Consider the following 17,614-nt stretch of genomic DNA (forward strand, 5'->3'; position numbering starts at 1 on the left):
GGACACGGTCCCATAAGTGAGCTCTTCGGACAGGCGAGGCTGCGTTGCCTGCGTCACGTAGCCCGCATGTCCAGCCACCGCATGCCAACGCAGCTTTTGTTTGTCCGGATAGAGAGGGCTGAACGGGTGCGGCACGGGCGAGGGTCTAGATGGGCTGATGCGGTACAGGAGGATGTGGAGCTGATTGGACTTGTGTGATCGGGCGAGTGTGTGCGTGAGAGTGTGTGGGGGGGAGAGTGAGTCGCACGGGCTAGATAAGAGATGTGCTGATGGGGTACGGGAGGATATGGAGCTGAGTGGACGTACCATGTCCAAACCGGCCTCTATGGGGGAGGCTCGTGAAGGACGCTACTGGACTTGGCAATTGGAGGCAGTCGCCTTCCAACAAGAGCGGAGAGCGGAGGGGCGACGCTCACAACAATGAGCAGAGCGCCGGGCAGCTAAAACGCAGCAATTTGGCATAGTGAAGAGCATAGATTGTGTATCTGCCAGTTATCTCAGTTAACCCATGATGCTGAAATCCTTCCTGTGACCTCCTTCCATGTACTCAGCTTTTCCGACGAGGACTCAGCCTAACATTAGTCAATGGTGCGGTGTGTAAACATCGCAACTAGGGAGTCATAGTAGGGCGTGGTGCTGGCCACCCGCTCCCTCGTGTGCTTTGTCGGCCTTCATAGGTGCTCGCTAACAGCATTTGCCCTAAAAGCCTGTAAAGGCGACACAGGGGAAATTTGTATTGTGTGTGTGCACTCCAAATCGAGTGACTCGGGTCTGCCATTGTGTTGAGGTCGCGTGTCCGTTCCTCCCCTTCCCCCCCCGCCCCCACCGACATCCCTCTCCTCAATCCCATGACCCCCCCCCCTTCGCGGACAAAGGAGGCACGAGGGGGGAGGGGCTCCCACGATCCATTCCCCGCCAAACCCCAAACCGCTCGCTCCCCCACGACCCCAGCTTACCGAGGGGAGGCGCTCTCTGCTCGCTCCACCCTCACTCCCTCACACTCCACCCTCACACTCCACCCTCACCCCCTCACACTCCACCCCCTCACACTCCACCCCCTCACACTCCACCCTCACACTCCACCCTCACTCCCTCACACTCTACTCCCTCACACTCCACCCTCTACATCCACCCTCACCATTCACACTCCACCCTCACCCCTCACACTCCACCCTCACCCCCTCACACTCCACCCCCTCACACTCCACCCCTCACACTCCACCCTCACACTCCACCCTCACCATTCACACTCCACCCTCACCCCTCACACTCCACCCTCACCCCCTCACACTCCACCCCAACCTCCTCACACTCCACCCCCTCACACTCCACCCTCACACTCCACCCTCACCGCCTCACACTCCACTCTCACACTCCACCCTCACACTCCACCCTCACACTCCACCCTCACCCCCTCAAACTCCACCCTCACACTCCACCCTCACACTCCACCCCAACCCCCTTACACTCCACCCTCCACATCCACCCTCACACTCCACCCTCTACATCCACCCTCACACTCCACCTCACCCCCTCACACTCCACCCTCACCCCCTCACACTCCACCCTCACACTCCACCCTCACCCCCTCACACTCCACCCTCACCCCCTCACACTCCACCCTCCACATCCACCCCTGTCCTCCCCCAAGCCCCACTGCGACCCCCAGCCCCACCCCAGACCCCTTCCCCAGTCGCACCCCCGCCTATCGACCTCCCTCCCTCCCTGACCCCCGCCCCCCCCTCTCGCCCTCTCCTCTCGAGGAGACGTCGCGCGCCTCTCCGCGTCTGCGCTGGCGCTGTGCGAGAGTCTCTGCGGGACACCTCCACCCCCAGCTCGCCTCCCTCCAGCGACGCAGTGGGCGTGCGCACTCTCAGCGTCACCACCAACAACAACAATCACCACCATCACTAACACCACCATCATCATCACTAACACCACCATCATCATCACCACCACCAACAACAACAACAGCTGCTGCCGCCTCGTGTCGCCGCCGCACGCGATCCCATCGCTGCCTCCGATACAGCCACAATCGTCCACTCGTCTCACCTCCCTCTTCGCCGTCCCCTCCTCTCCCCACGACTCCCCTCTGCTCTCCCCTCCTCCCAACAAATAAAACCAACTTAAGTGGCCACGGGGCCGGCGTGCGCGCACACGCGCGAGCACGCGCCTCCTCCCTCCCCTCCCTCCCCCTCCTCCCCCTCCCTCCCCCTCCCCTCCTCCCCCTCCCTCCCCTCCCCCTCCCCTCCTCCCCCTCCCTCCGCCCCTCCTCCCCCGCCTCCCCATCCTCGTCTCATCGCCCCGAGCCGCGCCGCCTCGCTAATTGGAGCGAGCCGGCGCTGGGGGAGGTGGCACGCGCATCGCATCGCCGCCGTCAACATTCGCCTCGCTCCCTCCTCAGCGCAGCCGCCGCAGCCGCTCAAGTTAGTCTCTGATCTCTGGTTCCATTCACATCTCAAGTCGGTCTCTGATCTCTGGTTCCATCCCATCTCAAGTTGGTCTCTGATCTCTGGTTCCATTCACATCTCAAGTCGGTCTCTGTTCTCTGGTTCCATTCACATCTCAAGTCGGTCTCTGATCTCTGGTTCCATTCACATCTCAAGTCGGTCTCTGATCTCTGGTTCCATTCACATCTCAAGTTGGTCTCTGTTCTCTGGTTCCATTCACATCTCAAGTCGGTCTCTGATCTCTGGTTCCATTCACATCTCAAGTCGGTCTCTGATCTCTGGTTCCATTCACATCTCAAGTTGGTCTCTGTTCTCTGGTTCCATTCACATCTCAAGTTGGTCTCTGTTCTCTGGTTCCGTTCACATCTCAAGTCGGTCTCTGTTCTCTGGTTCCATTCACATCTCAAGTCGGTCTCTGTTCTCTGGTTCCATTCACATCTCAAGTCGGTCTCTGATCTCTGGTTCCATCCCATCTCAAGTTGGTCTCTGATCTCTGGTTCCATTCACATCTCAAGTCGGTCTCTGATCTCTGGTTCCATTCACATCTCAAGTCGGTCTCTGATCTCTGGTTCCATTCACATCTCAAGTTGGTCTCTGTTCTCTGGTTCCATTCACATCTCAAGTCGGTCTCTGATCTCTGGTTCCATTCACATCTCAAGTCGGTCTCTGATCTCTGGTTCCATTCACATCTCAAGTTGGTCTCTGTTCTCTGGTTCCATTCACATCTCAAGTTGGTCTCTGTTCTCTGGTTCCGTTCACATCTCAAGTCGGTCTCTGTTCTCTGGTTCCATTCACATCTCAAGTCGGTCTCTGTTCTCTGGTTCCATTCACATCTCAAGTCGGTCTCTGATCTCTGGTTCCGTTCACATCTCAAGTTGGTCTCTGTTCTCTGGTTCCATCCCATCTCAAGTTGGTCTCTGTTCTCTGGTTCCATCCCATCTCAAGTCGGTCTCTGTTCTCTGGTTCCATCCCATCTCAAGTTGGTCTCTGTTCTCTGGTTCCATCCCATCTCAAGTTGGTCTCTGTTCTCTGGTTCCGTTCACATCTCAAGTCGGTCTCTGTTCCCTGGTTCCGTTCACATCTCAAGTCGGTCTCTGTTCTCTGGTTCCATCCCATCTCAAGTTGGTCTCTGTTCTCTGGTTCCATCCCATCTCAAGTCGGTCTCTGTTCTCTGGTTCCATTCACATCTCAAGTCGGTCTCTGATCTCTGGTTCCATTCACATCTCAAGTCGGTCTCTGTTCTCTGGTTCCATTCACATCTCAAGTTGGTCTCTGATCTCTGGTTCCATTCACATCTCAAGTTGGTCTCTGATCTCTGGTTCCATTCACATCTCAAGTTGGTCTCTGATCTCTGGTTCCATTCACATCTCAAGTTGGTCTCTGATCTCTGGTTCCATCCCATCTCAAGTTGGTCTCTGTTCTCTGGTTCCGTTCACATCTCAAGTCGGTCTCTGTTCCCTGGTTCCGTTCACATCTCAAGTCGGTCTCTGTTCTCTGGTTCCATCCCATCTCAAGTTGGTCTCTGTTCTCTGGTTCCATCCCATCTCAAGTCGGTCTCTGTTCTCTGGTTCCATTCACATCTCAAGTCGGTCTCTGATCTCTGGTTCCATTCACATCTCAAGTTGGTCTCTGATCTCTGGTTCCATTCACATCTCAAGTCGGTCTCTGTTCTCTGGTTCCGTTCACATCTCAAGTTGGTCTCTGATCTCTGGTTCCATTCACATCTCAAGTTGGTCTCTGTTCTCTGGTTCCATTCACATCTCAAGTCGGTCTCTGATCTCTGGTTCCATTCACATCTCAAGTCGGTCTCTGATCTCTGGTTCCATTCACATCTCAAGTCGGTCTCTGTTCTCTGGTTCCATTCACATCTCAAGTCGGTCTCTGTTCTCTGGTTCCATTCACATCTCAAGTTGGTCTCTGTTCTCTGGTTCCATTCACATCTCAAGTTGGTCTCTGTTCTCTGGTTCCATTCACATCTCAAGTTGGTCTCTGATCCCTGGTTCTGTCCCCATCTCAAGTTGGTCTCTGCCCTCTGGTTCTGTCCCCATCTCAAGCAGGTCTCTGCCCTCTGGTTCTGTTCCGATTTCACCGCGTGCGCGCGCAGGCGCGGGATCTCGCGTTCGGAGGAGACAACATCCCCCCGGCATTCAGACCACAGGGGCCCGAGGAGGGAGACAGAGCAAGGGGAGCGAGTGAGAGGCGGAGCCGACCGGACAACCCAAGCGCTCGACCCGACTGACCCCGAGCCGAGCCGGTGTCGGTCTGGCCAGGGTCGCCACACCCCGGGGCGGCGGTGCGCCCGGGCGCCGCGGCTTCGTCCAGCAGCAGGGCTCCTCCACATCGTCGTCGTCGTCGCCGTCGGCGGCAGCAGCAGCAGCACCGCTGGCATGGCCAAATGGCTGAAGGAGCACTTGGGGCTGGGCGCAAAGCGCGCCCCGCCACAGCCTCCCAAGCCCGACTACCGGCGCAAGACCTCGGCCGGTCCGGCGGTGGAGGTCGCCCTCCCCGGGCCGGCCCTCACCGGTGACCTCCTCCTGTCGGCCTACCGCGCGCAGAAGGACAAGGACTTCGAGGACCCCTACAGCGGACCCTGCTCCAGCGCCCTGCAGCGCATCAAGATGCAGGGCGAGCAGCAGCAGCAGCAGGAGGCGACTGACGCGGAGCAGCAGATGGGGACTGCTTCACAGCAGCAGCATCAGTTGCAGCAGCAGCAGCAGTCGCCGGCGGCCACTGCTGCTGCTGGTGCTGGCGGTGGTGGTGGCCAGCAGCAAGCGGACGTGAAGTTCTTGTCGCAGAAACATCGTCTCATCAAGGTGGAGAGCGCTGCTGCTGCTAACGCCGCTGCTGCAGCTGCTGCAGCTGCAGCAGCTGCGGCCGCTGCTGCGTCTGCTGCTGCTTCTGGCTCCGCGGGAGCCGCGGGGCCGCCAGGGAAGGCGCTGCGGAACGGCACGCGGGGGGGCAGCAGCGGGCAGGGGGGCAGCAGCGGTGGGCAGGGGGGCAGCGCGGACGATGGCGCGGCCAAGGGGAAGGACGACAAGGTGAGGACGGGACGACTCGCACCACTACTAGCACCACAACTAGTACAACTAGCACCACAACTAGTACAACTAGCACCACAACTAGTACAACTAGCACTATAACTAGTACAACTAGCACTATAACTAGTATGACTAGTACTATAAACTAGCACTACAACTAGTACTACAACTAGCACTACAACTAGTACAACTAGCACTACAACTAGTACAACTAGTACTATAACTAGTACAACTAGCACTATAACTAGTATGACTAGTACTATAAACTAGCACTACAACTAGTACTACAACTAGCACTATAACTAGTACAACTAGCACTATAACTAGTACAACTAGCACCACAACTAGTACAACTAGCACCACAACTAGTACAACTAGCACTACAACTAGTACAACTAGCACCACAACTAGTACAACTAGCACTACAACTAGTATAACTAGCACTATAACTAGTATGACTAGTACTATAAACTAGCACTACAACTAGTACTACAACTAGTACTACAACTAGTACTACAACTAGCACAACTAGTACTACAACTAGTACTACAACTAGCACTACAACTAGCACTACAACTAGTACTACAACTAGCACAACTAGTACTACAACTAGCACTACAACTAGCACAACTAGCACTACAACTACTACAACTAGTACTACAACTAGCACTACAACTAGCACTACAACTAGTACTACAACTAGTACTACAACTAATACTACAACTAGTACTACAACTAGCACTACAACTAGCACTACAACTAGTACTACAACTAGCACAACTAGTACTACAACTAGCACTACAACTAGCACAACTAGCACTACAACTACTACAACTAGTACTACAACTAGCACTACAACTAGTACTACAACTAGTACTACAACTAATACTACAACTACTACAACTAGTACTACAACTAGTACTACAACTAGTACTACAACTAGTACTACAACTAATACTACAACTAGTACTACAACTAGCACTACAACTAGTACTACAACTAGCACAACTAGTACTACAACTAGCACTACAACTAGCACAACTAGCACTACAACTACTACAACTAGTACTACAACTAGCACTACAACTAGTACTACAACTAGTACTACAACTAATACTACAACTACTACAACTAGTACTACAACTAATACTACAACTAGTACTACAACTAGCACTACAACTAGTACTACAACTAGTACTACAACTACTACAACTAGTACTACAATTAGTACTACAACTAGTACTACAACTAATACTACAACTACTACAACTAGTACTACAACTAGTACTACAACTAGTACTACAACTAGCACTACAACTACTACAACTACTACAACTAATACTACAATTAGTACTACAACTAGTACTACAACTAGTACTACAATTAGTACTACAACTAGTACTACAACTAATACTACAACTAGTACTACAACTAGTACTACAACTAGCACTACAACTACTACAACTACTACAACTAATACTACAACTAGCACTACAACTAGTACTACAACTAGTACTACAACTAATACTACAACTACTACAACTAGTACTACAACTAATACTACAACTAGTACTACAACTACTACAACTAGTACTACAACTACAACTAGCACTACAACTAGCACTACAACTAGCACTACAACTAGTACTACAACTAGTACTACAACTAGCACTACAACTAGTACTACAACTAGTACTACAACTAGTACTACAACTAGCACTACAACTAGTACTACAACTAGTACTACAACTACAACTACTACAACTAGCACTACAACTAGTACTACAACTAGTACTACAACTAGCACTACAACTAGTACTACAACTAGCACTACAACTAGTACTACAACTAGTACTACAACTAGTACTACAACTAGTACTACAACTACAACTACTACAACTAGCACTACAACTAGTACTACAACTAGTACTACAACTAGTACTACAACTAGCACTACAACTAGCACTACAACTAGTACTACAACTAGTACTACAACTAGTACTACAACTACAACTACTACAACTAGCACTACAACTAGTACTACAACTAGTACTACAACTAGTACTACAACTAGCACTACAACTAGCACTACAACTAGTACTACAACTAGTACTACAACTAGTACTACAACTACAACTACAACTAGCACTACAACTAGTACTACAACTAGTACTACAACTAGCACTACAACTAGTACTACAACTAGTACTACAACTAGTACTACAACTAGCACTACAACTAGCACTACAACTAGTACTACAACTAGTACTACAACTAGTACTACAACTAGTACTACAACTAGCACTACAACTAGCACTACAACTAGTACTACAACTAGTACTACAACTAGTACTACAACTAGCACTACAACTAGCACTACAACTAGTACTACAACTAGTACTACAACTAGTACTACAACTACAACTACTACAACTACTACAACTAGCACTACAACTAGTACTACAACTAGCACTACAACTAGCACTACAACTAGTACTACAACTACAACTACTACAACTAGCACTACAACTAGCACTACAACTAGTACTACAACTACAACTACTACAACTAGTACTACAACTAGTACTACAACTAGTACTACAACTACAACTACTACAACTACTACAACTAGCACTACAACTAGTACTACAACTAGCACTACAACTAGCACTACAACTAGTACTACAACTACAACTACTACAACTACTACAACTAGCACTACAACTAGCACTACAACTAGTACTACAACTACAACTACTACAACTACAACTAGTACTACAACTAGTACTACAACTAGCACTACAACTAGTACTACAACTACAACTACTACAACTAGTACTACAACTAGTACTACAACTAGTACTACAACTACAACTACTACAACTACTACAACTAGCACTACAACTAGTACTACAACTAGCACTACAACTAGCACTACAACTAGTACTACAACTACAACTACTACAACTACTACAACTAGCACTACAACTAGCACTACAACTAGTACTACAACTACAACTACTACAACTACAACTAGTACTACAACTAGTACTACAACTAGTACTACAACTAGTACTACAACTAGTACTACAACTACAACTACTACAACTACTACAACTAGCACTACAACTAGTACTACAACTAGCACTACAACTAGCACTACAACTAGTACTACAACTACAACTACTACAACTACTACAACTAGCACTACAACTAGCACTACAACTAGTACTACAACTACAACTACTACAACTACAACTAGCACTACAACTAGTACTACAACTAGCACTACAACTAGTACTACAACTAGTACTACAACTAGTACTACTACTAGTACTACAACTAGCACTACAACTAGCACTACAACTAGCACTACAACTAGTACTACAACTAGTACTACAACTACAACTACTACAACTAGCACTACAACTAGCACTACAACTAGCACTACAACTAGTACTACAACTAGTACTACAACTACAACTACTACAACTAGTACTACAACTAGTACTACAACTAGCACTACAACTAGTACTACAACTAGTACTACAACTAGCACTACAACTAGTACTACAACTAGCACTACAACTAGTACTACAACTACTACAACTAGTACTACAACTAGCACTACAACTAGTACTACAACTAGTACTACAACTAGCACTACAACTAGTACTACAACTAGCACTACAACTACTACAACTAGTACTACAACTAGTACTACAACTAGCACTACAACTAGCACTACAACTACTACAACTAGCACTACAACTAGTACTACAACTACAACTACTACAACTACAACTAGCACTACAACTAGCACTACAACTAGCACTACAACTAGTACTACAACTAGTACTACAACTAGTACTACAACTAGCACTACAACTAGCACTACAACTAGTACTACAACTAGTACTACAACTAGTACTACAACTAGCACTACAACTAGTACTACAACTAGCACTACAACTACAACTAGTACTACAACTAGTACTACAACTAGTACTACAACTAGTACTACAACTAGCACTACAACTACAACTAGTACTACAACTAGTACTACAACTAGTACTACAACTAGCACTACAACTAGCACTACAACTAGTACTACAACTACAACTAGTACTACAACTAGTACTACAACTAGCACTACAACTAGTACTACAACTAGCACTACAACTACAACTAGTACTACAACTAGTACTACAACTAGCACTACAACTACAACTAGTACTACAACTAGTACTACAACTAGTACTACAACTAGCACTACAACTACAACTAGTACTACAACTAGTACTACAACTAGTACTACAACTAGCACTACAACTAGCACTACAACTAGTACTACAACTAGTACTACAACTAGTACTACAACTAGTACTACAACTAGCACTACAACTAGTACTACAACTAATACTACAACTAGTACTACAACTAGCACTACAACTAGCACTACAACTAGTACTACAACTAGCACTACAACTAGTACTACAACTAGTACTACAACTAGCACTACAACTAGTACTACAACTAGTACTACAACTACAACTAGTACTACAACTACAACTAGCACTACAACTAGCACTACAACTAGTACTACAACTAGTACTACAACTAGTACTACAACTACAACTAGTACTACAACTACAACTAGTACTACAACTAGCACTACAACTACAACTAGTACTACAACTACAACTAGCACTACAACTAGCACTACAACTAGTACTACAACTACAACTAGCACAACTAGTACTACAACTAGTACTACAACTAGCACTACAACTACTACAACTACTACAACTACTACAACTAGCACTACAACTAGTACTACAACTAGTACTACAACTAGCACTACAACTACAACTAGTACTACAACTAGCACTACAACTAGTACTACAACTAGTACTACAACTAGCACTACAACTACAACTAGTACTACAACTAGTACTACAACTAGCACTACAACTACAACTAGTACTACAACTAGCACTACAACTACAACTAGTACTACAACTAGTACTACAACTAGTACTACAACTAGCACTACAACTAGTACTACAACTAGCACTACAACTAGTACTACAACTACTACAACTAGCACTACAACTAGTACTACAACTACTACAACTAGCACTACAACTAGTACTACAACTAGCACTACAACTAGCACTACAACTACAACTAGTACTACAACTAGTACTACAACTAGCACTACAACTAGTACTACAACTAGCACTACAACTAGCACTACAACTAGCACTACAACTACTACAACTACAACTACTACAACTAGCACTACAACTACTACAACTAGCACTACAACTAGTACTACAACTACTACAACTAGCACTACAACTAGTACTACAACTACTACAACTAGTACTACAACTAGTACTACAACTAGCACTACAACTACTACAACTAGTACTACAACTAGCACTACAACTAGTACTACAACTACTACAACTACTACAACTACTACAACTAGCACTACAACTAGTACTACAACTAGTACTACAACTAGTACTACAACTAGCACTACAACTACAACTAGTACTACAACTACTACAACTACTACAACTAGCACTACAACTACTACAACTAGTACTACAACTAGCACTACAACTAGTACTACAACTACTACAACTAGCACTACAACTACTACAACTAGTACTACAACTAGCACTACAACTACTACAACTAGTACTACAACTAGCACTACAACTAGTACTACAACTACTACAACTACTACAACTACTACAACTAGTACTACAACTAGCACTACAACTAGCACTACAACTAGTACTACAACTAGTACTACAACTAGTACTACAACTACTACAACTAGCACTACAACTAGTACTACAACTAGTACTACAACTAGTACTACAACTAGTACTACAACTAGTACAACTACTACAACTAGTACTACAACTAGTACTACAACTAGTACAACTACTACAACTAGTACTACAACTAGTACTACAACTAGTACTACAACTAGTACAACTACTACAACTAGTACTACAACTATGCATGTGAACCTAGTCTAGGCCTCCCATAGGTTCACTCGGCATAAACTAGTACGGTATAACAGCTCGGTGTGCTCAGCACGTGGGTTTAGACGCGTGTGTGTGGAATCTCGCTTGATCTCAGTCTCTGTTCCATCGCCTCTGATGGGCGTGTGTGTCTGTGTGCTGTGGGGCACGCTGGCTCCGAACCACACGAGGAATAGGTTCGGCCCCGGTTCACGCCTTGTTCAAAGTTCCCGTCCGTCCGTCCGACTCTTGCCGAAAACGTTCTCCATCACCGCTCCCCACGGCTGCGAGACGGCGTCTCGCGGAGTCTGGGCGAGTCGGCTCCGTCTGGCCTCCAGCCACCACGTGGACCCGGCCCCAACTGCGTGTGTGTGTACACGTGTGTGTGTGTGTGTACACGTGTGTGTGTGTGTACACGTGTGTGTGTGTGTGTACACGTGTGTGTACACGTGCGTGTGTGTGTACACGTGTGTGTGTGTGTACACGTGCGTGTGTGTATTTGGGGAGCGGTAGTGTAGCGGTTAGCGCGCTGCGCTATGAACCTGGCGACCCGGGTTCGATTCCCGCTCACGGCCAACACCAGTGACGATTATCTGAACCGGTCCCGGGCCTCCCCTAGGTTGACTCAGCCTCAAATGAGTACCTGGTGCGATGTGTAAATACCGTCACTAGGGAGACAAAGGCGGCCGGGCGTGGTGTTGGTCACCCACCCCCTCGTGTGCCGTACCGGCCTTCATAGGTGCTCGCTAACAGCACTTGCCCCAACAGTCTGTTAAGACTAAATGGGGGATCTTTGTGTGTACGCGTCTGTGTGTGTGTACACTCTCCTGTGTGTGTGTACACGTGTGTGTGTACACGTGTGTGTGTACACGTGTGTGTGTACACGTGTGTGTACACGTGTGTGTGTACACGTGTGTGTGTGTATTTTAGTTGTAGCGGTCAGCGCGCTGCACTACGAACCCCGGCGTCACGAGTTCGATTCCCGCACACGGTCAACACCAGCGACTATTTTCTGAACCGGTCCTGGGACTCCTCTAGATTGACTCAGCCTCAAATGAATACCTGGTGGGGTGTGTAAATATCGCCACTGGGGAGACAAAGACGGTCGGGTGTGGTGCTGGCAACGCGCCCCCTCGCGTGCCTTGCCGACCTTCATAGGTGCTCGCTAACAGCACTTGCCCCAACAGTCTGTTAAGACTATACAGGGGAATCTTTGTCTTTTTTTTATACACGCGCGTGTATGTGTGTGTACACGTGTGTGTGTGTGTACACGCGTGTGTGTTTCTACACGTGTGTGTTTGTGTGTTTATATAGCCTGGGCTCTTTGCTCGCGGGGTAAAAAGAAAGCGGACGAAAATGGGGGGCATTGCCCCCCCCTCCACACATGTGTTGGGCCCTCCACCCGTCTCTGTGTCGAACTCATGTCCGGTGCTTGGGTGCTGCTGCTGTGCTGGCAGTGATGCACAAACAACAAGAACGCCACGCGCTCCTTACCAACACTGCCTCAAAGGGACAATCTTTAATAGGCGACGTTTCGGACAATGGTCCTTCTTCATGGCGCATCAGTGGCCCTTCTTCTACACGTTGTATGCGCATTTCCCGCACTTTAGGCTACGTACGGTGCAAACGAAGTTCAACAAACATATTTGTCATGTTAAGGCCACAGTGTTATTATTTATGAGCAGACCAGCATGGAACCGCTGTGTTTTGCCGTTGAAGCGTGCTTCTAATGATTTTTTTTTACAATTTACTATTTTGATTATACCAGGTAAGGCCCAACGAGCCTTCACGCCTTCACGGCTCTTTTTCAGAAGCGACCCGGCCACAAACGATCGCTCGGCGAAAAGTGGCTCAGTTATATCACGTTGGACATTCATAGCGGCCAACCACGAATTGGAACCGTCGCCTCTCGCGCACGAGGAGGAGGAGGAGGTGGTGGAGGTGGGGGGGAGATTTCGCCGTGGCGAGCGAGGTTGGTTGGGACAGCGCGAATCTGGCCGGGTCTGTGGCCGCGTTGCATTGGTTGCGCTCCGCGAGTGGAGAGGGCGGACATCACGGCGTTGCCTATTCGTGAAGACCGCGGGTCGTTGTTTGTTTGTGGCGTTGCTTTAATTTTGTAATTGTCCGTGGCCGTCGTCTTACACGCGCGCGCGGGGAACGCGCACGTACCATCATGTGTGTACGTGCGTGCGTGATGTGCTCCTGTGTCTACAAAGACCCCCCCCCTCCTCCACGAAGCCCGTAGCGGACTGTTGGGGCGAGCGTGGCGAGCGAGCGTGGCGAGCGAGCGCATTATTGGTTGACCAGGAGCTCGCCGGCAAGCCATTTCCTCCCCAGTGTTGAATTCTACACAGCGCATCAGGAACTCATTTGAGGCTGTACCGACCTAGGGGACATGCCCAGGACAAGGTTCAGTCATGCGTTTATATACACATACAAATATCCCTCGTATATCCGTGTGTGTACACACACACGCATACCCACAAGCGAAACTGCGTCTTGAGACTCGGCAATGCTTTCCAGGTTAAACAACATGAGTACACTCTCACTCTGTGGGGAAGTCAGCATAGGTTGTCCTATGGAGAGGCTCGCCCCCCGCCATAGGAACGTGGAATTTCCACCACTGGCTCAGGGCTGTAAACGCGTGGTGAGCACCGCCTCGTTGCTCATTGAAGCATCGAACTCGCTCTGAGTGAGCAGCATCACTGCCACGGTGAGCCAAAGTGTCTCCTTACTCAATTGGGCGACCTTGAGCCAATGGCGATATTCCACATTCCCGTGGCCGGGAGCCAGTCTGTCCATAAGACGACCTTTGCACGCTGACTTCCCGCAAAGCGGTATTTATTTTATCTCTCTCGGGGGGAATGATGGAGATGCCACGCTCGCTTTTGGCAACATGTGGCGCGTGGGAGTGACGAGGTCACGTGGGGCTTAAGCTGATGCAGACTCGCAGGATGCATCACGAGGAACACACACACACATACACACACGCGCGTGTGTGTATGTGTGTGTGTTGGACACACCATCCCCCTCGTATGCCGTGCCGGCCTTAATAGGCGCTCGCTAACAACGCTTGCTCCAACAGCCTCGCTGGGAATGGGGGTGATGGTTGTGTTGTGATCGTGTCTCGCTGTCAGTGCAGAGAGAATAAATGCCCTCGATCCACCCACCCACCTCCCCCACCCCCTGCTCCCTCCCCTCGGACCGGTCCTTCCTGCCATTGTGCTGTTGGGACAGAAAGGGTCACGTGTCACCTGTCGGGCAGGCATTGTGGGAAGGGAGTGGGGGGGGGGCTCATGATTGGATGTTGGAAACTGGAAAGCACACGAGGTCTCTTTACTCCCCCAACTCCCTCCCAGACCCCAGCCCCCTCACCCCCCCGGACCCCCCCACAGCCTCCCCTCCCCCCAACTCCTCCCCTCTGTCCTCGCCTTATATTCTGACACCGGTGACTCGTCGTCAATAACCATGATCTCCATCATTATCATCGATACATGTGCGTGAGCTCGTGTGTGTGTCTATTTGTGTGTTTGTGGGTATATTTGTGATTGTGAACTTGTGTGTGTATACAAGTTAACCTATTTGCTGCACTGCCAACTGCTGCCACTAGCTATACATTGTTAATCTGTGCGAGTGTCTGGGGGTATCTGTGTGAGTCTGAGTCTCTATATAATGGATTTCATGTGAGTATGGGTCTCCATGTAAGGAGTCTCTGTGTGAGTCTATGGGTCTCTATGCAAGGAGTATCTGTGTGAGTCTATGGGTCTCTATGTGAGTCTATGAGTCTCTATGTAATGGATTTCTGTGTGAGTCTATGGTTCTCTATTTAAGGGGTCTCTGTGTGCGTTTACGGGTCTCTATGTAAGGGATCTCTATGCGAGTGTATGGGGATCTGTGTGAATCTATGGGTCTCTATGTAAGGGGTCTCTGTGTGAGTCTATGGGTCTCTATGTAAGGGGTCTCTGTGTGAGTCTATGGGTCTCTATGTAAGGGGTCTCTGTGTGAGGCTATGGGTCTCTATGTAAGGGGTCTCTATGCGAGTGTCTGGGGGTCTCTGTGTGAGTCTATGGGTCTCTATGTAAGGGGTCTCTATGCGAGTGTATAGGGGTCTCTGTGTGAGTTTATGGGTCTCTATGTAAGGGGTCTCTGTGTGAGTCTATGGGCTCTATGTAAGGGGTCTCTATGCGAGTCTATGGGGTCTCTATGTGAGTTTATGGGTCTCTATGTAAGGAGTCTCTATGCGAGTCTATGGGGTCTCTGTGTGAGTCTATGAGTCTCTATGTAAGGGGTCTCTATGCGAGTCTATGGGGTCTCTATGCGAGTCTATGGGTCTTTATGTAAGGGGTGTCTCTGTGTGAGTCTATGGGTCTCTATGTAAGGGGTCTCTATGCGAGTTAATGGGGGTCTCAGTGTGAGTCTATGGGTCTCTATGTAAGGGGTCTCTATGCGAGTTAATGGGGTCTCAGTGTGAGTCTATAGGTCTCTATGTAAGGGGTCTCTATGCGAGTTAATGGGGGTCTCTGTGTGAGTATGGGTCTCTATGTAAGGGGTCTCTGTGTGAGTCTATGGGTCTCTATGTAAGGGGTCTCTATGCGAGTTAATGGGGGTCTCAGTGTGAGTCTATAGGTCTCTATGTAAGGGGTCTCTATGCGAGTCTATGGGGTCTCTGTGTGAGTCTATGGGTCCCTCTCTGTGCGAGTCAACGGTGACCTGGCTGAGACCATCAGCCCCGGGATTCGAACCGGGGACGCATCTCAACCGTTTCACGTCCCGTGTCTCCGACACGGCCATTATGAACCACCCCGTGGGAGCCACGCTGACCGCCTCCGCTCCCCTGAGCCTCGCGTCAGGGTCCACGTGTCGAGACGTTTACGCTAAAACATAATTACAGCTCAAGGTCGCCTCGGATGAAGTGTAGAGGGCCGTTGCGTCTGTACCTCATTAATAGCCGCTGCCCTCTCCCAGCCCACCCCACACTGCCCCCCTCCCACCTCACCAACTCATCCCCTTCCTCCGATTATGAAGAGGGGTGAGCGATGGAGCGGGCAGGAGTGGAGGGGCAGGGGGGCCGCGATGAGCGGCGAGGCCGCGGTTCTTCACTCGGAGGGGGACGGCGCGCCGCGTGTGTCACGCCGATTGAGAGCGAATGGGTCCCAATTAGAGCTCTCAGCACAGAGAGAGAGAGAGGGGAGGGGGGAGAGAGGGAGAGATTTCGCTCTCCGCGTGTCCACAGATTGCCGCTGCTCCTGCTCAGAGCAACGCAAATAGGAAGGGAGCTTGCAGCAGCAGCTGCGATGTTTGCCCCACATCGGTGAATGGGTGTCCGACTCCCAGTATAGTAATGTGGAAAACACACCGCTTGCTCGGAAAAGCGACGGTCAGCGCTCGCTCCTGCGTGAGCTTTTGATCATCACTATCATCACCATCGCCTATGATCTATCCACAGCCCAGGGCTACTACCACCGATTTCATTGCTCCATCTCTGCAGTGGACGCGTCCTGTCACTTATTATTTAAAAAATCAGAAGATCTTGCCTTCTCTTACAATTCCACAGGCAGGGACCAGTCTCTCCATAAGATGACCATCGTTAACTGTTCACATTTGGATACCAGATTTATAGACCCAGAAGAAATGATGATGCTGATGATGACCCCAGGTCAGAAATTGCAAAACTGGCCAACACTAGTTGCAAATATTTTAATCGGCTCTGGGCCTCCCCTAGGTCGACTCAGCCATAAGTGAATGCCTCTTGTGCGCCGTGACAGCCTTCATAAGCTCTCACGAACAGCACTGGCCCCAACAAACAGACTGTGAGATGTGTTATGGGGAATCTTCGTGTGGGTTAGTTTTGTTGCGATCTGCCTGCCATTTATCTCGCGGTCTGCGCCGTGGACTCCTGCGAATGGGCCTTTGACACTTCACGTGTTCTGAAAATGCACCTGGCCTGGCACAAGCGCTGTGGGGAAGTCACCGTCACTGAGTGGTGAATGGCAACTATTGTTGTTGTGAGTACCTGTGTGTGCAAGTGTGTGCTGGCGTGTGTTGGTGAACAGCCTGCAATGAGTGCCTGCTACGATGT

General features: G+C 49.1%; 1 protein-coding gene across 1 annotated transcript in view; it reads left to right on the top strand.

The window, feature by feature from the left end:
• Positions 1 to 2,316: 2,316 nt before the first annotated feature.
• LOC144717223 (SH2 domain-containing adapter protein B-like) overlaps positions 2,317 to 17,614 on the top strand; it is a 90,586-nt gene continuing 75,288 nt past the window's right edge. The window contains exons 1-2 of the mRNA XM_078592607.1: positions 2,317 to 2,426; positions 4,555 to 5,488. Coding sequence (XP_078448733.1) covers positions 4,838 to 5,488 — 651 coding nt within the window. The 5' untranslated portion in view covers positions 2,317 to 2,426; positions 4,555 to 4,837. The remainder of the gene's footprint in view (positions 2,427 to 4,554; positions 5,489 to 17,614) is intronic.

Source organism: Lampetra planeri, chromosome 3 (assembly GCF_965212315.1).
Source record: "Lampetra planeri chromosome 3, kcLamPlan1.2.h2, whole genome shotgun sequence".
Classification (NCBI taxonomy): Eukaryota; Metazoa; Chordata; class Hyperoartia; order Petromyzontiformes; family Petromyzontidae; genus Lampetra; species Lampetra planeri.